The following is a 25839-nucleotide window of genomic DNA, read 5'->3' on the forward strand; positions in this document are numbered from 1 at the left end:
GCCAGTTAAATCCCTGCACAGATTTTGTGACTGCTGCTTATCAGAGTAGGTATTTAGTTTAAGAAGACATAGAGGTAATGATGTAGCCAGTCCAAATTATCTTTAGCCTCAGCGTTATTTTTATTTATATTTTACCATGTATTTTGTGAAGCATACCTAACTTATTTAGATACGGACACAGAAATACAGAAATAAATCAGTGTAGAAATACACATATGATTAAAAAATAAACATGAAGGAATAACTGAGTAATGCAGAAATTAATTGAAAAATTTAGAAATGCAGAAATAAACAAATAAATAAATCTGTGTATAGATACAGAAATATACCAATGAATAAATGTAGAAATAGATAAATAAATGAATTGATAAAGTAATACGAGTAGGAATTAGAGAGGATTTTACATCCCAATAAACAAATGCAGAGACAACCTTCTGTATACAATATTTGGGAAACTCTTTATTGATAAATGTGCATTAGTTTAAAATGTGTTACCACTGAGCTTGTTAGATCTGGACACTGGAGCAACAGAGGGTACAGAGAGTATTCTACCCCACCAAGCGACAAGGAAATAAAAGCAGGAATCACTGAAGCTCATTATTGTATTTAGTTGAGGAAGTGCCGTCAGAAACATGTCACCGTAATGAGCCAAATGCAGATTATAATCCACAATCTCATGAACGACACAGCCCAAGAAATTCATTGAAGGGCTGTTCACTGACAAATCTGGTTGTTTGGTGAAAGTGCAGCACATCCGAGGTCACGGTCAACCTTCACACAGACACAGTCATGGGTGATGCATCACACTTGTACAAGCAGGGCTGAAAAAAATGTCTCGTTGATCCAACACAAGCTGCAGAGGTGAGAAAACCGTCCGTCGCCACATTCAGAGAATGAAGAATTAAGACAAACTGGCATGAGAGGGGCTGATGACGTAAATCCTGCAGAGAGCATAACAATGAAAGCAATAATAATCACTGCAGTAAAGCATGGGAACAAATATCAATAATCTTTCATCAATGCTGCTGTCCAATACAATATATATATTTATCTGACAGCAGCATCTTTTGGGGAAATTCTCTTTAACAGCCAGTGTCCACCACCTTCCAGGCAGCAGACAATTCCTTCAGGAGGCGGTGGAGACCCAACGCAGAGCTAAAAGCAAAAGGGGTACTGGACTTACATTCATCATTTGGATGCAGCAAAGTTAATGCTCACATTGCTCAGCGAAAGTAAACTCAAGGGATGGACACTTTGAACAACCAGGGCTCATTCGTTTTATGAAGGAAGTATAAGTGCGGAATGGGGTGAGTTTTGTAATCTTCTTAACACGATCTTGTTGTGGTGATCACAACATTAAACCTGCAGAGAAATATCAGAGGAACAATCCGGCTTTCAGGACACAGCCTTGTCTGGAGTCTCAAAGCAGAGTCAGGATGTGGTTAGTCTAGTCAGCTTTGTAACCAAAAGTGAAGAACACAAAGTAAGAACTCGAAACAAATATATCCACATTTGTTGATTTTTTAATTTTTTTAAGTACGTTAAATAGAAAGATACAACATGAAACTGTTTAGACAAATCCATCTCTGTACTGGACACATACTGGTATATTAATCTCCTTCGCTGACTTGTTTTAATGGAAAACAAGGCTGTGTCCCGAAAACGTCAGATTGTTCCTTTAACAGAAACATGCCTTGAACATTCCCGGTGTCCTGCGCCCACACAAAGTCTCTCAGAGTAACACAAACACACCACGCACCAGCAGCAACCTGAGCAGACCACATACACAATCTCCCATCTTTTCCCCCCATGTACAAGATGTTTAAATGGATGAAGCGGGACCCGGATGAAGCTACATGGTGAAGTGTCTCGTGTAGTCATATTCTATTGTGGGAATGACAGCCTGAACGAATTTGAGGAAAATCAGAAGATACCTGAAAGTCACAGTTAAGAGAAACACGTGGGAACATGGAACAGTTACAACACCTTAGTAAGAAACTAGAATTAGAAACATACAAACTCCATGAGGGGTGCCCTCTATCTTTATAACCATCATTCAGAACTGTTGCATATGTCAAAGGTAATTTCGTATGAAAAGGATACATGTGCACGCCGAGCTCTCCTCCGCCTTCTGCCACTGTCTCGATGATCTTTTTCATCACTTCAGCATGTCTGAAAGGAAAACTTAAATAAGGTTCTTCTCAAATAAGGGTGGAAATAACGTTTTTAATTAACACAGTCACAGTTTAAGACTGAATAAGACTTATATAGTCAACAATTCCCTTATGAAAAAGCATTTAAAAACCTGCATCCACCAGGGTGTTTGCAATCTGGTTCTACATAAAACCCACAGTAATGATGGTGAAACCAAAAGTGTCTCACCTGCAGGGGTGGACGGAGCACATGGCAGGTGGAGGAAGGTGTGGGTGGTTCTCGATGGTGACCGTCTTCTTCACGTGATCCTGGCTGATATCCTCGTACATCTGGTCCACACTCAGCGGTTGCCTGTCCTGGGAGACACCGCAACAGAGACAAAGAGTTTCCTCTTAAGTAAGACATTACTTTCTTGGTTACTTACTATGTGAAAAGTCCCACCTGATACATACTTCATCATATCCAAACAGCCAGAGTCGAGGGGTCTGGTAGTATTTGTCGTATGTGATGTACAGGTCATATGTTCTAGTCTGAAGGATGTCGTCTTCATTCCCAGGGTCTGCTTTGGGTTTTGTTTCGACCATTTTGCTGGTGTCCAAGGTCGCCTGCACACGAGAACATTGTCAAGTATCAGTGGGACTGACGATCACAGACATAACATCACATGACACACGACGTGCTGCAGAACATCACCTCATCGGTTTCCAACAGGCCGCTTTCCTCGTATTCTGAAAAGACAACACAAAAACATCATGAGTTACACTGCAGCCTGTGTCGGGCTGCTTCATTACTGCCAGGATGCAAGTGAGATCTGAATACCTTCCATGTCTGCTGCTTCTCCTCCATCCTCATCGTCGTCATCGTCGTCATTAGCAACGCCGCGTGCTGCAGACTTGGCGTTCATGTTGTTGTCCTGCAGGATCACATATTAAAAGAAGCCATTTGTAGATTTGGGTAAGATAAAAAGGTCACAAATCATTTCGAGTGAATACTGTACATTTGCACTTTGGGTTTCACATTGATTTTAACACCAAAATACAGGCATCATACCTTATTATTATCCAATGAAATTTCTCGTACAGCTTCTGTGACTCCTAACAAACCTTATAAAAACAGATCATGTTTAGAAACTTGTAATACAGAATGTGTAATCATGCTTTAAGTCTTCCAACCAATAACAAAGTAATGTATTGATATTGCCAAAGAGATTGAGTCCAACCGTGGTTGTGGTAAGTGTCCACCCATCCTCCGTCTCCATCATCCTCCTCTATGATGGCCTCCAGCTCGTCTGAATACTCCATCTGTTTACAGCGCTTGTAACAGGGAACTGAAAACACGAACAGAGTGAGCACACAGGGACGACGGGTTGAACACACAAAATAAGAAGAAGTAAAAGGTGACAGTCTTCATTTCACAACAAATCCACCTCTTACCATTGCGTGTCAGGAGAAACTGTTTGTCCTGCGGCAAATACGGCTTCACCTTCACCTCTTCTCCTGCGGCCCTACAGAGAGATGGAATCAGGAGCATGTTGTTATTATTTCTCCGGCCATAGGTTTGGTGCTCATCGTTACCTCTGCCAAGGATGATGTCTGTTCATCTACCTTTGTTCATCTGTTAGTTAGCAGAAGTACACACAAAGTATTGAACAGAATACCACAAAACTTTGGAGGGATGCAGAATGGGTCAGGGGAGAACTGAGAAAACTTTGTTTTGGATCCAAATTACCACTTTCTTTTACATTTCAATGATTTATGGGGCAATTAACCACATTTTTGTCGATTTGTCAAATAATTGAGTGTGAATCTTGAGGGGACTGATATCTGTTTGTGTGCAATTTAGAGACATTGATTGAATTTAAAAGGGAATGTTGGGCCTTGGTAGAGGTATGTGCTCGACTGAGGGCCATTCTAGCGTTGTACTGGCAACCCACAACTGTTTGGGTGTTAGAGGAGCGAGGTTTAGACAATCAGAAATTTGAAAAGTCATCCTCATCATAAGGGGAACAAACAAGACACTCACCACTTCCATGTGGGGCAATGGTGAACCAAGTGATCTCCAGCTGCAACGAACTAGCACACAAACAGAAGTGATCACATATTGTATTACACTTCCCGATGAGCTTTATGATGAGTGAAGCCACTAAACAAACACATATGTCTCCACCGTGTCCTCACCTCCTCTGGGGTGATGACTCCGGTCTCTTTGAATTTCGACTCCTGTGATGAAAAAGCAAAAGCAGAAGCACATCAGGGGCGAGTAGCAACATTAGCATCTGGCTGTCAACAGAAGGTTTTACAGAATCAGCTGATCGACCCATTCGCTCCGGATCCAAATGACAGCGACACAAACAAGCTGTGTTTGCTGACAGCTCCCAACCAGCCACCACCTATCAACAAGCTAGCTGCTGCTGGGGCTGACTGGGTTTACTGGTTTACCTTCAGCACCGGGGTGAGGAACTCCGCCACTCCCAGCGCGGTGCCTTTCACCGAGTTGATGACGTTCTGCATCTTCCTTCTCGAAACAATAAAACCTCTAAAGTGTCGTTTCTACTTATTTGGCCATGGCTGCCTTCACGACGAGCAGAGAGTGTGCCTGGAGAAGCGGAATCACGTGATACGCCTGAACACTTCCGGTATCGAACTATCGCGATACCGGCGGCGGTGACAGCGAAGTGATAGTAAACATGTCCGTGAACATGTGTCAAATTAAATAGCTTAAATTCTAACTCTGTCACTGTTTTGCTGGTTGCTAACGCCGGACAAACAGCTAGGCTAGGCTAGGCTAGGCTAGGCTGGGCTAAGCTAAGCTAAGCTAAGCTAAGCTAAGCTAAGCTAGGCTAGGCTAGGCTCGGCTCGGCTCCAGCCAGGTGTCACGATGCTGGGGCACCCGGTGAGGTCGTTGCTGCGGGAGATGAAGCTCCTCCGCCGGGCACTGAGCACCGTCCCCGGACCACAGATCCCCCGCTGCGGTGTCCCGGGTAAGAAGTGGACCCGACCCGCCGGGTTCGACACCGGCGTGAAGACTTTCAACAGCCTGACCCAGCAGAAGGAGCCGCTGGTCGTGGCCACGGAGGGAGTCGCTACCTGGTAGGGAACAGCCAAATGGGATCCATGTAGCTTTCACCCTCACAGAGATCCAGATAACCTGACTCTGCTGTTCCCAGGTACAGCTGCGGACCCACCGTGTACGACCATGCCCACCTGGGTCACGCCTGGTAAACACTCACACTCTCAGGTTTGTTTTTTGCACCAGATCCATTCAGTAAATGTGTTAAATAGCTTGTTGTGTGTCTGTCTGTCTGTGTGTGTGTGTGTGTGTGTGTGTGTGTTGTGACAGCTCGTATGTCCGGTTTGACATCCTGCAGAGGGTCCTGTCCAGGCTCTTTGGGATCACTGTCATCCAGGCCATGGTGATCACTGACATCGATGACAAAATCATCAAAAGAGGCTTGGAGGTGAGATATCAGCCATGCTATTCCCAGTCATTGCTGGTTTGAGGGTCAAGGTTCAAAAGGTCAAGTTTTAAAGGCTTTATTGTCAATGCAAAGGAATTCTTAGTTCTCTTGTCTCTGCCTGGTGCTGTCAGTTATTAAAATAAAAGTGTGTTTATTCAGATAATCCTTGTCTTTACAGGAGAATGTGTCTCCAACCATCATAGCCAGAATGTATGAGGAGGAATTCAAGAGGGACATGCTCTCCTTAAAGGTTTGTCATGCTTCATGTTTATTTTGTTAATGAATCATTTACTCACTACTGCTCCTAGTTAAGAATGTTAATACTTAATTTTATAACACGTCAAAAAACATAACCTACTACTTATGTATGTTACCGCACCTCTCTTTTGATATAAATGTCTCTTTGTATTCTGTTGTTGTTTTTTGAAGGTGATTCCTCCTGCAGTGTATTTAAGAGTCACTGAGAACGTGCATCATGTGGTCGCGTTCATCGAAGGCATCATCAAGAATGGACACGCCTACGCCACAGAAGAAGGTGAACGATAAGTAACCCCTGATTGTCATTTCACTAATAAATAAAATGGCCACAGCACCTGAGTTACCATTTGTGAACGGCTTTGGTTGCAGGTGATGTGTATTTTGACATCCGGTCCATTGGGGATCGTTACGGCAAGTTCGCAGGAGCTGTGGATTCTCATGGAGAACCTGGTAGGTGGAGTGATACAGTCTATTATAGGATAAAAAATCACACTATTCAAGTATTTAAAGGAGACATAATATATTATCGTATTCAGGTGAGAGATTTGAATTTGGGCTCTTAATTGAGAATTTCTGTCCATTTCCCTGACTGTGATTACTGGCCCTGCTTGTTCTGCATGAGTTCACTGTATGAACACATTTTACTAATGGACGACAAACTGCGTGGTGTTCCAGGCAGCTCAAACAAACGAGACTCCAGGGATTTCACTCTGTGGAAGAAGTCCAAACCTCAGGAACCCTACTGGGAATCTCCGTGGGGCAGAGGGAGACCTGGCTGGCATATTGAATGCTCCACCATCGCTAGGTTAGGATCAATAATAACCTGTCTGCTTCAAACATGTCATTAGATTAATAATAATACGGATGTCTTGTCTCTGTGCTGGTTGAAGCTGTGTGTTCGGGAGTCAGCTGGATATCCACTCCGGAGGCATCGACCTGGCCTTCCCTCACCACGAGAACGAGGTTGCTCAGAGTGAAGCCTATCACCAGTGTGGACAGTGGGCCAACTACTTCCTCCACTCGGGTAAGTCCACATTGATTCTGAATGAGATTCTGCTTTGATGAAATCCTCGTTTCTTTTTCTGAACAAGGACAAACCAAGCTTGAACATTTTGGAAAGGACTCTGAGACTTTTTGATTGATTTCCGTTTGCCTGATTTGTTGTTGTTGTTTTTAGGACACTTGCACCTCAAAGGCAGTGCCGAGAAAATGTCCAAATCTTTAAAGAACTATATCACCATCAAGGTACGGCTATTGTGGATCACTAATTTCTTCACCCAGTAACTGCTGTGATAATAAGGACCTGTATTTCTAACAGTGCTGTTTGGTTTGTCCTCCATTAGGATTTCCTGCAGTCGTACTCTGCCAATGAATTCCGGATGTTTTGTCTGATGACGAAATACAGATCAGGTACGAAATAAATTATTTTAGATATATAAAATATCTACTGTCATCCACAGTAATGAAGTCTTGTCTGAACAGTAGAATGTTCCTGATTTCCTGTGCTGTCTCCTCAGGTATCGACTACAGTGACAACAACATGTCAGAGGCTCGGACGTCCCTGGGAACCATCTCCACCTTCCTCCATGATGCTCAGGCCTACATGCGGGGTCAGCTGCAGTGTTCACCTGTACACGAAGCTTCTCTCTGGGAGAGGTAGGAGCTTTACTCCTCACTCTGGCCCTTTCAGGCCTAAACAGACAGCGTTAAGAACATCTGTTCACAGCTGTCCTGTGTCCTGAATGTGTCTCCTGTAATGAATAAGATGTATTCCGTGATCTTATTTGTAACTCGTGTTTCTTCAGGTTGGCTGAGACTAAATCCAGTGTGGTGAAAGCTTTGGCAGACGACTTCGACACCCAGAGAGCCATCGGCGCCGTGATGAGTCTGGTTCATCACGGAAACCGCCAGCTGCAGCCTGTATCCACGGTAAAGTTTCTGTCTCACTGCACACGAGACTCTCCTGGGATTTCACAAGAGACTAAAGGTTACAGATCTGCTGATACTGCAGTCGCTAGAAGAAAGACTATGGGCTCGCATGGGCAATTTAAAAGTGATATAGCAATGATAACAAATGTGTGTGTTTGTGTTTGTGTGTGCCCTCAGGCTGACGGAGTGGCTCGGAGCCCTGCAGTATTCGGAGCGATGGTGAGCTACATGAGAGAGGTGCTGGACATGTTCGGGATCGATCTGCTGCAAAGCAAGGTGAGTACATGTGGATTAAATATACAGAATCTGCAGATTTTTAGATTCTCATCTGGCAGGAAGAAGGTGTATGTGTGCATATGAGACACACTCACTGAGCAGGTTTTTAGGAACACTACACTAACACTGGCCACCTGACAGAGACAAATCATTGTGATCTCAAACTACACATTGTTTGCAAGTTCGAGATCTCTGGAGGCCACTGAAACCAATTTGGAATCAGCATGTTTCTTTGTGACGTTTCTTCTCTCTGCCGTCACGGGCATCAGGCTGAGGTGGCGAGCGGTTCTGGAAACCTGCAGGGCGTCGTGGAGCAGCTCACTCACTTCCGAAGCGAAGTCAGAGCTTTGGCACTCGCTCATCGGAAGGATCCGGCCACAGCATCCCTCAGAAACCCTCTCCTCAAAGCCTGTGACACCATCCGAAAGGACCTGGCGCCGTTGGGTGTTTTGATAAAGGTACGCCGCGGTGGCTCTGATCCAAATGAAAACTTAGCATCTCCCTCAATGTTTACTGTGTGACTGATGTGTGTTTCCTGTTCTCAGGATAGAGGAGCCACCTCTACGTGGGAGATAACTGAGCGAAAACAGAGAGTCCAAGATCAAGGACAGGAGACGTCCAGCTGAGGTCGGCCTCTGGCTCTGAGACCAGCCTTAAAGAACTTTAAATTCATTGTCTCCTCATTAGAAGGTTTAATACATTTTAAGTTAACTGTAAATACTAGAGTATATTCATTGAATCAATGCAAATAAAAGATTACATTTAAATATCCGTGTGAATGTTTGACTCATAACATTAATATAAGTGCATGTGAATCGAGCAGCGCATTCTGAACACTGCGTCCTGTAGGAAGGGCTGAATGGATTCCAGAGGTCACCATGTAGGTGTCAGACATGTGATCAGTGTGGGAGTAGTGACGCTCCATTAGATGACATCACCATAAAAGTCACATGATACATAATTCACATAAGACCAGACTCGGACAAGATGCAACAAAGCAAGTATTTGCTTTCAAATGTTTTTTTAATTTCACACACTGCATATAGAGTGTCAGTATGTGTTTATATATTTTATTTTATTTATTTTTTAATTAACAAACATAAGTCCTGGTTCATGTGCAGCCTTCCTGTCATCTCTTCTGTACTACAAGCCAGAAGATGATAATATTAGAAGCCAGACACTGAACAGAGCAGAACGCACTGTCCACAAATTGTCGGGCGAAATCTTCACACTGATCCGAGTCCAGATCTTTTTGCCGTGTGGTCTTGCAGCCGTCAGGCAGCACAGCGGCTCTCAGGCGTCAGGTTGATCAGAGAGTTACTGGCCTGAGCCAGTTCTGTGATGGACACTCTGCCTCTCTGTTTGATGAACTGAGCCACGGAGTCCAGCTCCTCTGGAGTGATGGAGATAAACTTCCCTCTGTCGTCAATCACTCCTGCAGAAAACATAAACCAGCTTATTAAAACGTACATTTATATATATATATGTGTGTATTAAATATAAACAGATCCTGTATAAACATTTTTATGCATACATAGATACAACTTATTATCTCCCACATTTAGTAATGTTCCCCTCTGTGGGACTAATAAAGGATTATCTTTCAAATTGCAAAAACCACGTGTTCGAAGACAAAGTTGACCACTTAGACATCTGTCCACATCAGACCTTAATTTCTCTGTATTTCCTGTGTTGTATCTATTTCAGCTGCGAACTGGAGCATTAACTTTTTCCTGCTTCACAGGCTTCAGATGAAAAAGTCAGCTCACAGTAGGCTTCAGAGATAAGAGCTGCTTTGGGTGCCATGGATCTGGAGTTAGGCCTAGAGCCAAGAGCCATGAGCGAGCTGCTCGGCTCACATTCTGGCAGGAAGGGATTCTCTCTAAGACAAGGCCACATTCCTCTCTTATTAACTCTTGATTGAAGCCATGATAGCTCACGTTTCTGTCTGTACTCTGTGCAGCTAGATCTGGATCAGCCCTGCTCCCACTCACCTGTGAGGGAGCCTTCAGCCAGCAAGTCCTGCAGTCTGCTGATCGCATCCTGAGTCCTCATCCCGAATTGAGAAGCCAGGTCCTCCAGCAGGACGACCTTAGAGCTCTGCAGGATGGAGGGACTTATTATTTTCAATATTAACATACGTCAGTAAAGGCTGGAGAGTGTAGAGTGAGTCAGTCTCACCTCGATGTAATCAATGAATTCCTGCAGCAGGTTGCGTGACTAAGAATAGAAAGCAAACATTTATTATGTCATGTTTTAAACACATGTTTATTTGTTCTGTACAAGTTAAAAAATAGTCTGACCTGGTCCTCAGTGAGCTGCTCCTCCTCTCCCTGGTCCTCTACGGTGAAGGAGGCTTTGAGTTTTAAGTACTCCTCCTCCTCCCGCCGGTCCTGCTCCTCTTTGGCCCGTTGCTCCTCCTCCTCCTGCGGTTAAACGCCACCACAGACAGTTTTAAAGTCAACGTCTCGTCATGGTGAACACACAGGGATAAAAGAGTCGGCGAGAGGTCCGAGCGCGTCACCTGCTTCTGCTCCAGTCGTCGTTCCCTCTCGTCATCTTGCCGTCGCTCCTGCTCCCTGAGCTCCTGCATTTTCTTCCTCTCCTCCCTCTCCTCCACCTCCGCCTGCAAGTGAAAACCCAGTTCAATACAAGTGTCCGTCATTTGGTCACGTTCCCAGTGTGAGCAGCTCAGCATGCATTGCATCTCTCTCACCTCTCTCTGGGCTTTCTTGGCCTGTTTCTCCTCCAGCTTCCTCTGCTTCTTGGCTCCAACCTTTGCCGATAGCCCGAAGTTCTGCTGCTCCTGCTCCTCTTCCTCCTCCTGCTCCTCTCCCTCCACCTGTTCCTCCTCTGAAATCCACAGCACACATCATACAGGTCACATGTTTTACCATTTTGGGCTATAAAAAAAGCATAAATCAGATGAAAAACTCCCAACATGTGATGACCTGAACGGGTGTTTACCTTGTTCCACGGCTTCTCTCTGTGGTCGTCTGTTGGCCATCACCGTGGCGAGGTTCCTCCTCCTGCGTGGCATGCCCGCTCCTCGCTCCTCCGCCACGAGCTGAGGGCGCCCCCCCGCTGGCCGGACCACCTCCCGCTGCTGCTCCTCATCTTCTGATCACGCAACATACAGTGTCATGTCATATTATTGCAATAACCACGACTTCAGAGAGATGATGTTGATACAGAAATACATTACATGACAGATTTAAAAGTATAAAACAATGAACTTGTATTCATTTCACTCAGTGTTTATTATTAAAAGCACTTCCTCTTTTGCTATAAAGTAGAGTTAGAACAGGAATAAGCTTAGCTGGAGTAAAGGAGGATTCCCGATTGCCATGTCCTACTGCAGCTTCCGTAGTCTGACAGCACTGAGCTGACGTAGCCTGAAAAGTTCACAGGTTCGATCCCCACTGTTTCCTTCCAGTCCTTCAATATTTACCACAACATTAAAAGGTACAAGTGACACAGGTGGTCTCACAAGCCCCACGTCACAGCAGCTGCTTGGTAAACACTATGCTAACACTTGTTAGCATTAGCTCACCTTCCTGTGTTTTCCTGCGCAGCTTCAGCACGAACGCGATGAGCACAATGAGGATGACAGCGGCGACTAGATAAAGAGCCACGTCCATCTTTATCTGCTCCTACAACAAGCTCCCAGCGAGGGTTAAACGATCCTCCACGTTAGTTTCAGTCTCCTGCTCCTCTGCGTTCAGCTGCTTCTCCTCTGTTGATGTGAGCGTCACACAACCAGCACAGACAAGACAAGTGCTGCCACCTACTGCCCGGAGTCAGGACATGCACTCTTAAGACTTTTTAAAGGAAATGAATTAATGGAGAACGTATGAATGCAGTTTTTTATTTTTTTTGCTATGATTCATTCTTGCACTTCACCTTGTAAAAAAGATTGATGTTCTGCCCGGACATTTTTTTTATCTATTAATAGAATATAAAAGTGTGTAGGTAGGCAGGAAGGAGGCCACCTGAGCAGATCTGAGATTCAGTTCTGCAAGTCAGCACTTTGTCCCACTCTCAGGTCACACGCAGTACAGCCTGACTTCCACTAGGTGGCAGGCGTGCTGCCACTGCAGGCCTCTGCTCACACATCACTAATGAGCACATGGGTGTTAACCATAGTGTGAATGGCCTGTGAGAAGTTCTCTCTGCACAACCACACACACACAGGTTTTCTGGTCAGCTATCCTTATTACGACGTTCTATTGGCTATCGTTGTCAACAGCCTAACCTTAACCATGACCAATATTCATGCCTAACACTAACCCATAATTAACATCTTACCTATAACCTTAACCAGGACCTCAGAAAAGATGTTTGGCCTCATTAGGGCCGGACTTTGGTCCCCATGAGGACTACTGTTCCTGAAGAGTTAACAAAATGAGTACCCACAAACACACACACACACACACACATACACACATGATTTTATATGCAGACAGGAACGGTGTCACATTCGCCAGAGATGCTGATCTTTACATTTCTCCTTTACCAGGAAACTAGAGCAGTACAGTTCCTGTCTCTCTCTCTCTCTCTCTCTCTCTCTCTCTCTCTCTCTCTCTCTCTCTCTCTCTCTCTCTCTCTCTCTGAATGTGTGTATGTGTTTGCTCACTCAGGTCTTCTCTGGCCTGCTCTGACGCACACACACACACAGAATGAACCAGCATAACCTCATCCATCCAGTTGGAGAGGAGATCATGTTCACCGTGCTGCGCTCTCTCCTCAGTGATTCACACCTGAATGCATCATCCCCAGCTCAACGCATGGTGACTAATTAAACCATCATCACACTAAACACTATGACAAAAGTGCAGCCAGACAAAATGAAAGGTTGGGGCCCCTGACTGTGAACTGTGAGCCGTTTCAATCCTCTGGGAGCAATATGAACACTATCCCATAATCCCCAGGTTTATTCAGTGCTTTTACTTTTTACACTTTTTCAGAACTACTGAGAACTTGTGCATCAGCAATGTATTGTTTTCTATAATAGAGGCTATTTCCCTCTGACATGTAGAGGAGCAATGTGGAGTTTCTTTCCTCTCACTATGGTTAATGCATTTAATCTATACCCATCATTCGCAGACATGCAGACTGGAGGAGAAGGGTGGTGAGGACAGTCTAGTACTGCTCAGGCCTTCTTTATAAGTTTGACCTGGACAGGTGATGAAGGTCAGTCAAGGTGGTTCCAGCCATTTTGCAATACCCTGCGTTCTTATTGTTTTAGGGTAAGTGACACGTACCAGTAGATTAAAAAGTGAGTAAGAACATACTCAAGGAAACAAAAACATTCTTATAAAAGTACTATTGACATTTACACTTGGAAGCTTATGATATATGAGCTTTTTTTAATACTCAAAGCTCCCCCTCTGCTTGGTGACAAAAAAACGGGTTAAACCACCATAAGATAAAAAAAACATGAATCTTATCTGCATGCAGAGCCTTTACAAGCATCTCATGTTCCTCATCTACCAATAGGAAGTCGTCACTGAAGTTGGCCTGCAGGTAGAGCAGAGTGGGGTTTAAGGGACACTTCACCAGCTCAACAAATAAAGGCAGGGCCCCTCTCAGCTTCTAAAGACATTATTATAGTTATAGCTTTAAAATAACCCCAATGTCATCATAGTGATGTCATCAGGCTTATCGCAACTTGGCTTGATACTAATTTAGAACAAGAAACTTGTTTCAAACTGATGATGTGATGCGTGTGATGCACGTGCTTTTACCACTCATGGACAATTTCAGTCCAAGGACACTGTTCAGTTGCATTATGGGAAGTGGAGGATCCTGTGTTTTTGGGGGCTACACACTGAAATGTAAGGTGTATCTGGCTCAGTGATGGCGGGAGAGTGTGTGCGGTTTTTTCAACACAAAGAAACGGGGTCACCATGTGTTTAAGAAGAGATGTGGGTGTGTATATGTGAACGTGGGACGGTGAAGTGCAATGAGCTCATTCTGTGCGTGCACAGCAGGAGCTGAAAGAATGTCCCAGTCAGCAGTTTAGGTTTTCAGTTGGAGAGGAGCAGCCGAACGCAAGAAGGGGACCGAGGAGAGAAAATGAAAGTGAGGACGGCCTAATCGTATAATCCCTTCTCCCAGAGAAGGATGTGAGGCTCCGCTGGCTGTGACGGTACTTTTCCATCAACAGTGACATCTGGAGGACACAGCCTCGCTCTGGAGCCCCGACTGCAATCTGACACCCCCTCCCCTCTCTCTATTTATGAGTGTGTGTGTGTGTGTGTATGTGTGTGTGTGTGTATGTCTATGTGTACAGTATTGTAAAGGGAAATGTTTTGTTGCTACTAATAACACATTTCATCATGCTGGTAAAAGAAGAGTGCAAGTGTGTGTGTGTGTGTGTGTGCGTGTGCGTGTGCGTGTGTGTGTGTGTGTGTGTGACATATGATGTCAGTATGATGAGTTTGTCCCTGGAGACCTCTACGCCGCATTACATTTTTACTACGAGCTGTAAATGTGCCTCTGCTGTCAGATGAGCATGATTGCATTTAGGAAACTGCTTCTCTTTGCCACCTGCCCATCAGATGCTGCCTTGAGCTCTGCAAGGGATGAAAGAGACGAGTCTAAAGTTGAAGGTGAGCAAGCGAAGGACACATACATCTGCCGCAGTTCTTACTTCCTGGTTCTCCACTCAGGTGATCTACAAGGGGGAGGGGTGCCGAGCTTGCAGAGCGTCCTCTCGTGGGACGTCCTTGCAGAAGAAAGCTGCAATGTACAGTAGAGAAGCACTATTGTCCCCCCCACTTCCTTCTGGGTACAACCTCTAGAGGTCACTGTGGCCTCAGTCGCACGTCACGGCCGTGCAGGTGCAGCAGCAGGGACAGAGCAAGAAGCAGAGACCAGGATGAAGTGGTGGCGAATGGAGAGGCAGGAGGAGGAGGAAGACAGGAAGAGGAGGAAGACAGGAAGAGGTGCAAAGACAAGGTCACTCCTCACCATGCAGGCGGAGAGCTGTTAATGAGTGCAACCTGAGCAAAGTCCACACACACCTGCACAGACACACAATGTTTGCATCACACATCTCACACAATTGTTAACAGATAAGCCACATGATGCCCCACTTGCATTATTATATATTTCATACCTAATGGTGTGATCGGCTGTCAGGCATTATAATAGCTGATAGAATCCCACTCCCACTGGGTTTTACGTCACATGACCAAAAGTTTGCAGACCTGAACATTACAGCCGGATATGGTTGTTGAACACGTGATTCAAAGACACTGGACCTTCCAGGATACGTCTGTGCACTGTCAGGGTGACATGTTCCTGTATGAACACACACTTTAGTTTGTTTTGGATTCATCTGCCTCAGAAAATAGTCCCCGACAAATGTGCCATCTCTTTCGGTTTGAGTAGTGTTTGTTTATTGCTTTGGAAAAAGCTTTAAATTAAACCGTATATCGGTGAATTGTTTTTTTGTAATCAGTAGGAAGCAGTGGGCTGAGAGCAGCGGACAGTGAAGGAAAGTATTGAGAGATGAATCAACACATCTGCTCACCGGATTTGTTTAATGTTCCCGCAGCTGTAAAGCTTATTGATTAACTTTTTGTTTTATTGTACAAAGGAACAGATGTAATAATAACCCTGTGTGGGAGAGGAACAGCCCGGAGCAGTGACCGGTGTAAGGAAACGTAACCTCAAGTGAAACCTTCTCATCGCCACCAAGGAAGTTATGTTTTCACCCCTGTAAGCCTGTTTGTCTGCCAACAAGATTACAGTAAAACAACCAATTGTATTTCCACCAAACTTGGTAGAAGAACGGGACATAGGCCAAGAAAAATCCATTAAATGTAGGTACTGCTCTGGATATTTCACAGATTTTGATGAAAAATATCTATGACGGTGAACAAATCGGTGTGGACCGGAATAACAGTCCAGATTAACCTGATTTAAATATGTTTAAAAGCCACAGTCTTGAGAAAGAGATGACATCTAGCTGATTCTAACAAATATATACCCCTATCACACTTCTGTCATCTAGAGCCATTAGAAAATTGAGGGTCACCATTCAAGTTTTGACAGTGAAAGCATTTGAAAAGTAGAAAATGCTTCGAAATCAGCATCATTTTACAAATATGCACTATGGTGTTTGAAAGTCTCTGTGTAGCGGATGTGGTGCTGACTCAGCAACGTGCTCACAGATTTCAAAAGATATATCTGATAGAAATCTGCATCCATAATGTTCAGATCTGCTGAGTGCCCTTCAAGTTATACCTGTAACCTATAGCAACCCAGCAGGGACTGACAGCTGGGTTATTGGTTTTCTACTCTACATCTTTTGACATCTTTAGATCTCTGGGCTGTGTTGGGCAGCGTTTGATGGAAATCCACCCGGATGGAAAATAGTAATACGATTATCATCTCTCCTTAACCTGCACATACCTGGCTACCAGTCCAACCACATGCTGCCATTTTCCCCAGGGGACAGGTGAAGGACAGGTCGGGGGCAGACATGTCCTCCTCTAAAAACAGACTTTGTTGACACTACAGCTGCCTGGTGATCCCTAACAACCAGTTGGTTGTCGTCACAATAGAAGCCCATGACATCCAATGTCCTTATAATGCGAAAAACCTCATTATTAGATTTCATGAAAGGAAATAGACTTAAAAGTTTCTCAAGACTGATTCCTTGATGTGTGTGGTTGTGCTGCAGTATGATGAAAATCGGTTGTAGAGTGTTTTACAGTATAACATTCCCTCAGAGTCTGTTAATGGTTGTGGGGATTTTATGACTGCCGGTCAGAGCGGTTGGGACAAGGTGCGCTGGGTTACTTTCCCCTTGTGCTTCAAGGGCATCATGGCTTCAGGTAGACTCCCAGTGTTCCTGACGTCGCTCTACCTTTCAGCAGGTGTTAATATGAGGCCAGGCCGCTCCGCCACGGGGACTGGGGCTCTGCTGGACTGGGATCTGCCCACGTTACCCCTGTAACAGAGAGGACACATTCATTACAATGTCATGAGGTCAAAAACTTATGAGACTATGTAATGTCCCCACCAAGTTGGGTAAAAAAGAGAAACACATACGCACACTTGTTTAGCTTAGTTAATAAAACTGATACGGAAACTGCTGAAGTGTGTTTTGGTGGAACAGTTCCTCCTGCAGACCATCACTGACTTCTTTGCCCTTCAGTCAACACACGCCCTTCATAAGTGTCAATGCTCCCATTCATCACAATAAAGTGGTCAATGTCCACAACTGTGACTGCGCTTTAATTAGTGTTTAATCATTATTAGCGATATCTGCTCGGATATTCTTTTCATTCGAATAAATCAGTAATACTGACGCATACAATAGAAGAACACGATGGAATAACATTATATTTTCTTCAATGTAATGCCACCTTTTTTCCTTTAAGCAAACATATAATAGAATCAGATTTGGAAGTTAAATTGGAAAACGTCTGAATTCTTTGGAGGGCAATGTTTCCTGGAGATTTTGGATCTGATCAAATTCAGAACAGAGTCATATACACAATATTGTTTTTGATTAAGAAAAACATGTTTTAGGTGAAGTCAGGGGCTCAGGGTGCACACAGAGCTCCAAGCTGACAAAGCAAGCAAATTTTCCTGAGCTCTTGATTGTTCCCTGCGGGGAGAGTTTCCTCTTTGGAGTAACACCAGATTGAGATCGAATCTTTATCTGGAAAAGACCAGTTGCATAATCACTAACGGGTGACCATGCAGTGCTAAATTGTTCCCAGTTCAAAGAGCCGGAGTCTAATTCTGTGCTTCAGGTTATCTATGCGGCTCAAATATTAACCATCACATGAATTATTGGACGGATTGAGTAGTAAACTTTGCACTGGGGTAAGCGGCAGCTAAATATGAGTGAGATGTGGATTAATTTGTAACTAGCCGGAGGTTTCCCAATCGCCTTCCACAGCCGCGGTGAGCAACCGTGTGATGTGCTGGGGGGGGGTTCGGAGCTCGGTGACAGAGGAGAGAACACTGAAAGTTTAATAAGGAGAGTGTTGTTACACCGTGGACACCAGCACCTAAACCACATGTCAACGACCTACAGATAAATAAAAGACGAAATAAACTAATAAATCCATTCTTTCATCACAGTTAGTCACTCATTTACAGTCTCTACTTTCCACTCGCTTCATTTCCCACTGATACATTTCCTCTACATCCCATTTATTTGCAAATCTGCACGTGGATGACAGTGGAGTTCATGAAATGTAGGCTGCCCTATCTTGTTCCCACCTTCGCTCCGTTGTGACATCACGCCCTGCCTTCAGAGGATTGGGTAACAGAGTCATACAAAGAAAAACACTCGCTCGACTCTGTATTGGCGACACAGATGCAGGTGTATGAGTGACGCAGTGTGTTTTTTAAAATATTTAGTTTTGTGTCGGTTTATAATCGCACAATGTGGAAAATGCATCTTTTTATCTATTTAGTACAATCCTACTTATTGTACTTGGGTAAATGATTCCTACTTAGTCATGTCCCTGAATAGTAAAACCAGTATTTCCTTAAATGTGGTTTAATTTGTCCTGCGTACATCTCAGTTCTTCCTGAATCCTCTACCGTGACTGTGGCTTCCAGCTCCAAACCAACTGGATCCTGCTGACGATGTCAATCTTCAAAAATGACTTCACAAATCTGATGAATCCACATTCGGAAAACAGGGATCCATTACAACAGTTGGTGTCTTTGAATAGATTATAGCAATGGAGCTCCCTGGCTCGGAGGAATGAGATAGATCCATATTAGGTCTGTGATGTGGTAGCTTGTGTTTTCTGGATGTCACACCTTGTTGAGCCCCCTGAGATAAATTGTGAAGTTTGGTATTTTTGCACATTCACCTTGACAAAAACCCAACAGGTCATACCTGGTCGCTGAGGCCGCTGACATATAAACGTCACTGCTTATACTTAGGTTAAGTCAGTCGTCAGGAAATGCATCCCGGCACCACAAGATGATGCAACTACAAACAAAGATACATCTCAAAATCCTCATTGTCCTTTGATTGTTCACTAAACTGCACAGATCGAGTTCACTTCACATGTGAATTGTGAAGTTCCAGTGTGGTTGAACAGGTGAAATGTACTAACAGGTTCTTTTCACAGCTCTACACATTAACCAGTGCCTTTGACAGACTTCCCATAATGATCCTCTGTCAATTATTGACCTATGGGGCATTATGGTGTGGCCTTGGGTTGTGAGTGACTAAAGGACTTCAGACGTTCTATACAGCAAAAGTTAGAGGCAAGCACCGTGCGGCTTTAGCATTAACATGCGCCTGTGTTTCTCTTTGAGAGGCAAGAATTCAATCACAGGTTCCGTACCGTGCTTGTGTGTGTCTGTCACACTCAGGACTTCTCTGCTAAACTTTTACGAGTCTCTACACACACACATACATACAGACACACACACACAAAACACACAAACACCCACGTACAGATCCCAGGAAGCGCATTGCTGTAGTTACCTGTTAAACCAGAGAGCATTTGAAGGTGAGCAGTGTATCTCTGGTGAATATGACAGTGTTCCGGGCTGCAGATAAAGTTGTGTGTATGTGTGTGTGTGTGTGTGTGTGTGTGTGTGTGTGTGTGTGTGTGTGTGTGTGTGTGTGTGTGTGTGTGTGTGTGTGTGTGTGTGTGTGTTTGTCACCTCTGTAGGACCGTTTGCACCATAAACACTGACCTTGTCAGGACCAGTAGACCTCATGGAGACCTTGTCCTAATGAGGCAAAAACTTAATTTTTTTATCACAATTGTACAAAACTCCTAATGCATGTTATCAACCAAACTCTGAGATTTTCTCCTCCCTTCCTGTTCTTTTTATAATCAGACACATTATACATTTAATACAGCAGTACCATATCACAACAGGGTTTTTTTACAATCAGTCAAACTAAAGCGTGGAAGGCACTAACTGTTATTGCAGTTCACAGTTCACTTTGCTACTGTCACTGAACTGTGGATCACTTACAACTTTCAAGATGAATGAACTATTTACTCACTCAACCAAAGGTCACCGTCTTCCATTGCTCATTTAAGTTTCGCCTACGTTTTTCTGTCTGGACTGATTTGATTTCTTAGATGCATATACGCATAGCTTTTAGGCGAACATAATAATCCCATATATTCATCTTTGTCAGATGCCTGTGGTCGTTTTCCATTATCTGAGCTCGTGAGACTATGGAGATGGTGAATAGAAGAGGGCCAAGAATGGAGCTTTGTGGGATGCCCCATACTGTGTGTGGTCGAAGTGTGGTTACAATTCAACACAAAGTCGTCCCTATTCTACAAATAAGATTAAAATCAGTTGAACTCTGGACCAGTGGAGTCTAGGTGACTGGTTAACATGGAGACAATTGCTCAGGGAAAAGACAAAAGGAATTGTTGACTGTTTGCCGTGCAGTTAGAACATTTTTCAAAGAAGTTTCCCCCAACTATTTTCTCAAGAAATCCACGTCCTATTCTATCCATAGTTGGGTGACACCTACCCACTGCCTGTAAATCCACTTCCATCAATCTACTCCCTCCTACCAAAATGCCACGCACCAGTATTCTGCAACAAAGTGTACGATTGCATTCCCTTCAGTGTTTCACCTATAAACAGCCGCAGAGTACAGTCTGCTATCAGAGTGCACAACGTGGTCAAGGTCAGGAGCTTTGTCTGTGGGCACAGATACAGGCGGAAATGACTGTCTGAGAGCCCGAAACGTGATCCTGTAGTATTCTGTCTATACTCGACATGACTCTATGTATGAGAAGGAAAGAGACGTTAAAAAGATGTAACATGAGTCGTCAGTTAAAGGGACCTATAGTTCAACCCCTGGATATTCATGAGGTTTGCATGAGAAGCAGCTCAACACAACGAGCGGAACGACAATTCAGCCTGTGGCAACTCTTCAAAGATATAGTCCCATTCCATGGAAAAACACCATGGACCTGGAAACCCTGTCACCTTCTCAGGTCAAAGGTTTACCTGCAATCAAAGGTCACTTCTTTGCTCTGATGACCGTTAATCTCATGTCGGTGCACCTAGCACAGAAAGCCAATGCCTAGGTTTGTTTTCGCTGAGCATAACCTGCTTTTCAGACATCCATCATGGTATAAAACGAATGTAATACAACATATCAATTAGTGAGCTTCAGATGTGTTGATAGTTATATGTGTGAACTTTGGTCATTCCCTGGATACCTACTTAGAGCGTTTACGCTACGCTTACCACACTTCCTTCCAGACAGATGGTTGACGTGGTTAAAATTCCAATGTTTACGACTCAGCACTCGACTATGCTGCAGTAAAGATGTCACATTATGCATTCAATGTATTTATATGTAAGGGAAACAATGTATTTCTTCCCTAAAATGTTATTCTGCTAGAATTTAATAAAACATGATCATAATACAAAAGTAATGTAGTGTATCCCTGGTATTTAAAATTAGTTCACACTGAAGCTGCAAGAATGACAGTTAACAAGGGGTCAGTGCTAAAGTACAGCGTTATAATCCTCAGTTCTGTTTTAATTATTCAGTAATTAACCTCTTTGACCCTGAATAGACCCGGTAGTGGGTCAGTTTCCACCACCTTGAGTTAAGTTATAAAATCCACCTATTTTACATTGTGAGAGCCAACTTTCACTGCCACTCTCCAGCAAAGCAGATTTGTACCGTAGAGGTCAGAGTGACCTGGGACTCTACTCTCCGGTTTCATCAGAGTGACACACCCCCATCAGTCAGGAATACTACTGCAGGCCGGAGTGGGGGAAAAGGATGGTGAGAGTTGATCGGCTACAGAAACATGCATTTGCCGTCAGCCACCTGCACGGGACATAAACCAGGAAGACTCACTTTCCCTTCGAGTCACCCTCCCCCTCTCGACCTATCAACATACACATGTTTACTGTGTACACACACCAACAAGACGCATCAGTTGTCTGGGTGCGGTTGCTGTCAGACGCCCCGGCTGTATCATTAGGGGAAAATGGCAGACTTTATCTCAGCGGCTGCTCCACAAACTCTGTCTATGTGATTCCAACCTGATGGTTACCTTCAGCGTATCAACACAGGAAATGAGCATTGTAGTCGTGCAAATTACGGATCAGGACAAATACTCAGCACCATCCTGGTTCTGAGTGATTAGACTGACTATGACTGGAGCGGGAACGAAGTCAAAAAAGATAAATAAATAAAAATAGGTGTAGCTTGAAATACAGTACTCTGTCTAATGTATATTGAGCACGACATTCCCATGTTTTTTTCCCACCCTTCAGTATCCTCTCAAGTGAAGTATGGTAAGCAGATAAGCCTTGAGATATTGCAGGCTATAATTTTCTTATTGTCGATAAATCCCAGGAAAATACCTAAACTATCGTGTTCCTCGTGTCTCGGTGGATCTCAGCTAAAAGGATGAAAAGCTCCTTAAAGTGAGAGTTGGTGATAAATCTCTGAAAGTTCTTCAATACGAGCACTTTAGGAAACACAATATTGATGAAATTGGTCTCTTGTTTAAACACTTTCACACGGTCAATCAAACTCAACCACCACCAAAACTCTGCCAATTATGCACGTGCTGTTGTAAAAACTTTAACATACTCCGCGTCTGGTTGACATATGGTAAATTGGGCCTTGGGATGCTTATGAGTTTTTCCTTCATGGTTTGTTTTAAAGGCCGTTGGACAACATTAATGATTTCACTTGTCTTGTCCTTGGTTTGGTATTTAAAGGTCAAAACGCCCTTTGTCGGATCCCACCGACACACGCGTGTTTACATTCAAACAAATGTACGCAGCACGAGAAACACGGGTGGCAGCACATTGCTGGGCGATTTCACACATGCATGCATGAACACACACATTTCACACAGCCAGACAAGAATGTGAAGTTGAAGGATCTACATGCGTCTGTGTCACCAGCCTCTGTGTGTGTGTGTGTGTGTGTCTGTGTGTGTGTGAGAGAGCACGCACTGCATGGTTGAGGGGCAGGTCATCAACAGTTTGAGTCATTCCTTGTAAATAAAATGTTTAAACTATTATTTGTATTCATTTAAATGAGCCATGTGCACCATTTAGGAGCCGCAGTCATTTAGCGCCGGGTAATTTAGATCCGGCTCAGATAGAAAATTGGGTCATGGAGTGGCACCTGGCGCTGGCAGCAGAAATGCCCTTGGAGCCGGCTTCAGAGAGGGGTTATGGGCTGTAGCTCGAAGGATAAATATACAGGTTTGTATGTGTATACTTGGCAATGCTGTGTAACTAGAGCTTTTTATCCCTGTGTTGTGTGTATGTGTGTGTGTGTGGGGGGGGGGGGGGGGACACACAGGACACCCACCAAGTTAAACTGGGAACAGATCTGTGTGTGAGCCCATCACAGGCCCGGAGCTCAGATGTGTTAGTGGACGGGATGAAACTCTTCTCATAATGACTGTTTGAGAGGAACTGACTTTATTCAGAATTGTAGGTTGGCACACTGTAATCTGGTATTCGGCATGTGACTTGTGGTAATTGTCGGCACGCCGTGACTCAACCTGAACAGTCACGCTGAATAATGAGCCTTTAGCTTCTGCTCTTCCGAACAAAAAGAGGGGACATGCAATGTCATAAGGTCAAAATCTGGAATCAAGTCCAAAAAGACCAGCATCTAGTTTCTGCTGCTATAGCACAGGGTCCAAAATTATGTTTATTCTGTGTGGATAGTGATGATGTGGTTAAATTGAATCCTCTTCTCAGGGGAAACATCCTGGAAATTAATCTGATAAACAGATATTAGCCTCATAAGAAAAAGTCTCTCTGGTTTATTGTCCCTCTGTGGTTTGAGACACTTCTGAGATGGATGCATGTCCTGGAATATCTCAGGCTGGCGTCACTGTACTTATCTCTGCTCAGTATTCATGACCAGTGGCTGGGTCACTGGAATAGTGGGCGCTGGGAAGGTGTATAAGGGGGTGGGCGGTGTGAAAAGATTCCAAGGGCCTAGATCTTTATCAAGATTCGCTGTGCGAGAGCCGCTGAGCATTGTCCCAAGGAGCTGATATGAATGTGCAGCGGGAACTCCTGACTGACACAACAGATCAATGAAGCTGCTGGCATGTCGTCCAGATTACACAACAAGCGCCACTACACCACAACGTGAACCAGGACCTTGTCCTTACAGGGGGAGCTGGAGCCAATCCCAGCTGACGTTGGACGAGAGGTGGGGTTCACCCTGGGCAGGTGGCCAGTCCGTGGCCGGGCCAACAAATAGAGACAATTACTCACAATAACATTCACACCTTCAGTCAGACTTTGAGCTGAGGCTTCGGGAGGGAGAGGTTCAGGTCGGCGGTTCAATGCCGAAGTGTCCTTGGGCAGGACATTAAACCCCAAAGTGCCTCTAACGGCAGTGACGTCAGGAAGCACTGCATAGAGGCCCTGTCTGAATGTGTGTGTGAACCGGTGAATGGAAAAAGACACATGTTCACCGCACTTCATGGTTTCCCCTTGTTTTCCTTCCACCATAATCTACAACCTTTGTGCATGTATGCATGTATACGTGACAACACATTGTACGTACATTATATAGCTTAACACCTAGTACAATGAATGTGACAGCCCTGTAATGAATCCTCCTGCATGTTCATTTTGTGCTGAACCTGTTTCTGGAGTTGCTGATTCATGGCTTCGTGCTGCAGTTAGTCGTGTCGTGCAGGAGGGCGCTCGTGTCCTTTTGTCCGCCGAGGGCAGGCGAACATGACAGATGCACCGGCTCGAACCAGCTCTTCTTTAGAAGCAGTTTCAGAAACAGGAACCTTCGGGGAGGAGGATTTATTAATACACTGTCAGCTGTGTGCGTATGATTGATTTGTATTCATGGATTAGCAGACTATAAGACAATGAAGATCCAGAGGCTAACATGTTAAAGAGAGAGAAACACGTGTCTTCACATCGTGGTGCCAAGATGAGAAGACAAAAACTAAATTTAAAGGGATAGTTGACCTAAAAAGGAAAGTTCACTCATTATCTCCTCACACATGCCAGTGGAGGGGTGGGTGAAACCACTTCTGGAGTTTCAGGGGTAAACAGAGCGGCAGCCAATTCCAATACGACTGAAGTAGCTGGGTACCACTTCTTCAGACCTTATAAAAACAACAGAAATAAAAACCTTCTGCTCCTGAGGTGGCGTCAAAGTGTCCGTAAGCCCCAACTTTCAAATTGGTGTCATTTACACAATTTTGTTAGCCTTAATGTCCTCTGCGATGCACAGAAGGACATCAGAGGACATCAAGCAACAAAAATGGTGTAAATGACCCGTTTCAGGGTGAATTTGAATGATTTTTCTCTCTTGTCTTTTTATTGCGTTTTAAGAATCTGTCACCATGTAGATCAATCTTTTTTGGATTTGGCTGCAACTCCCCAAGTGTGTTTGTGGTCCCACCCTCTCCATCTGCATAGTGATGGGGAGACAATAAGTGCATTTTCATTTTTGGGATGAATTAACTAAACAATCTGATGTGTATTAAAGTGCTGATGTGACAAACCATAGTGTCCTGGTCGTGGAGGAGGATGGGAGAGAGCGGTATCTGCAGAGCGGAGCCGGCGCTTGCAGGAGCCTCCGCGGGGGGGCCCGTCCGTCATCGTGACGCAGGCCGCGGCCCCGCCCCCCTCCAAGCTCCGCCAATCAGCCACCCGCGGTCCCGCCCCTCTCCGCCGGCCACTCGTCGGTGGGTAGGGGGCGGAGTCGAGGGGAGGGAGGGACGCTTTATATGCGGGGGACCTTGCACAGG

The 25839-nt window shown here is 44.5% G+C and overlaps 3 protein-coding genes across 4 annotated transcripts; 1 reads left to right on the top strand and 2 right to left on the bottom strand.

Moving 5' to 3' along the window:
* Window positions 1-432: 432 nt before the first annotated feature.
* On the bottom strand, window positions 433-4764 carry atg3 (autophagy related 3). Of its 2 annotated transcripts, none has more exons than XM_061066772.1 (12): window positions 4593-4764; window positions 4332-4373; window positions 4177-4226; window positions 3588-3658; window positions 3374-3481; window positions 3205-3248; window positions 2974-3067; window positions 2848-2882; window positions 2607-2759; window positions 2383-2510; window positions 2104-2172; window positions 433-1934 (listed from the first exon to the last, which is right to left on the bottom strand). In XM_061066772.1, the coding sequence occupies exons 1-12, from the start codon at window positions 4662-4664 to the stop codon at window positions 1853-1855; spliced, it is 948 nt and encodes a 315-aa protein (XP_060922755.1). In that variant the 5' UTR covers window positions 4665-4764; the 3' UTR covers window positions 433-1852. The 2 variants fall into 2 exon arrangements, with proteins under 2 accessions (XP_060922755.1, XP_060922754.1); XM_061066771.1 differs by having other exon boundaries at window positions 3205-3257.
* Window positions 4765-4991: 227 nt separating this feature from the next.
* Window positions 4992-8841, top strand: cars2 (cysteinyl-tRNA synthetase 2, mitochondrial). Its single transcript, XM_061066786.1, has 15 exons — window positions 4992-5243; window positions 5321-5371; window positions 5494-5611; window positions 5790-5861; window positions 6041-6146; window positions 6239-6319; window positions 6545-6674; window positions 6760-6893; window positions 7047-7114; window positions 7213-7279; window positions 7387-7525; window positions 7675-7798; window positions 7976-8074; window positions 8344-8532; window positions 8620-8841. Exons 1-15 carry the CDS (start codon window positions 5032-5034, stop codon window positions 8698-8700), a joined length of 1671 nt encoding a protein of 556 aa, XP_060922769.1. The 5' UTR covers window positions 4992-5031; the 3' UTR covers window positions 8701-8841.
* A 237-nt stretch (window positions 8842-9078) lies between these two features.
* On the bottom strand, window positions 9079-11822 carry LOC132996497 (DDRGK domain-containing protein 1-like). Its single transcript, XM_061066787.1, has 8 exons — window positions 11628-11822; window positions 11042-11194; window positions 10791-10927; window positions 10599-10700; window positions 10378-10500; window positions 10256-10294; window positions 10069-10174; window positions 9079-9509 (listed from the first exon to the last, which is right to left on the bottom strand). Exons 1-8 carry the CDS (start codon window positions 11713-11715, stop codon window positions 9349-9351), a joined length of 909 nt encoding a protein of 302 aa, XP_060922770.1. The 5' UTR covers window positions 11716-11822; the 3' UTR covers window positions 9079-9348.
* Between the last annotated feature and the right edge of the window lie 14017 nt (window positions 11823-25839).

Source organism: Limanda limanda, chromosome 23 (genome assembly GCF_963576545.1).
Source record: "Limanda limanda chromosome 23, fLimLim1.1, whole genome shotgun sequence".
NCBI lineage: Eukaryota > Metazoa > Chordata > Actinopteri > Pleuronectiformes > Pleuronectidae > Limanda > Limanda limanda.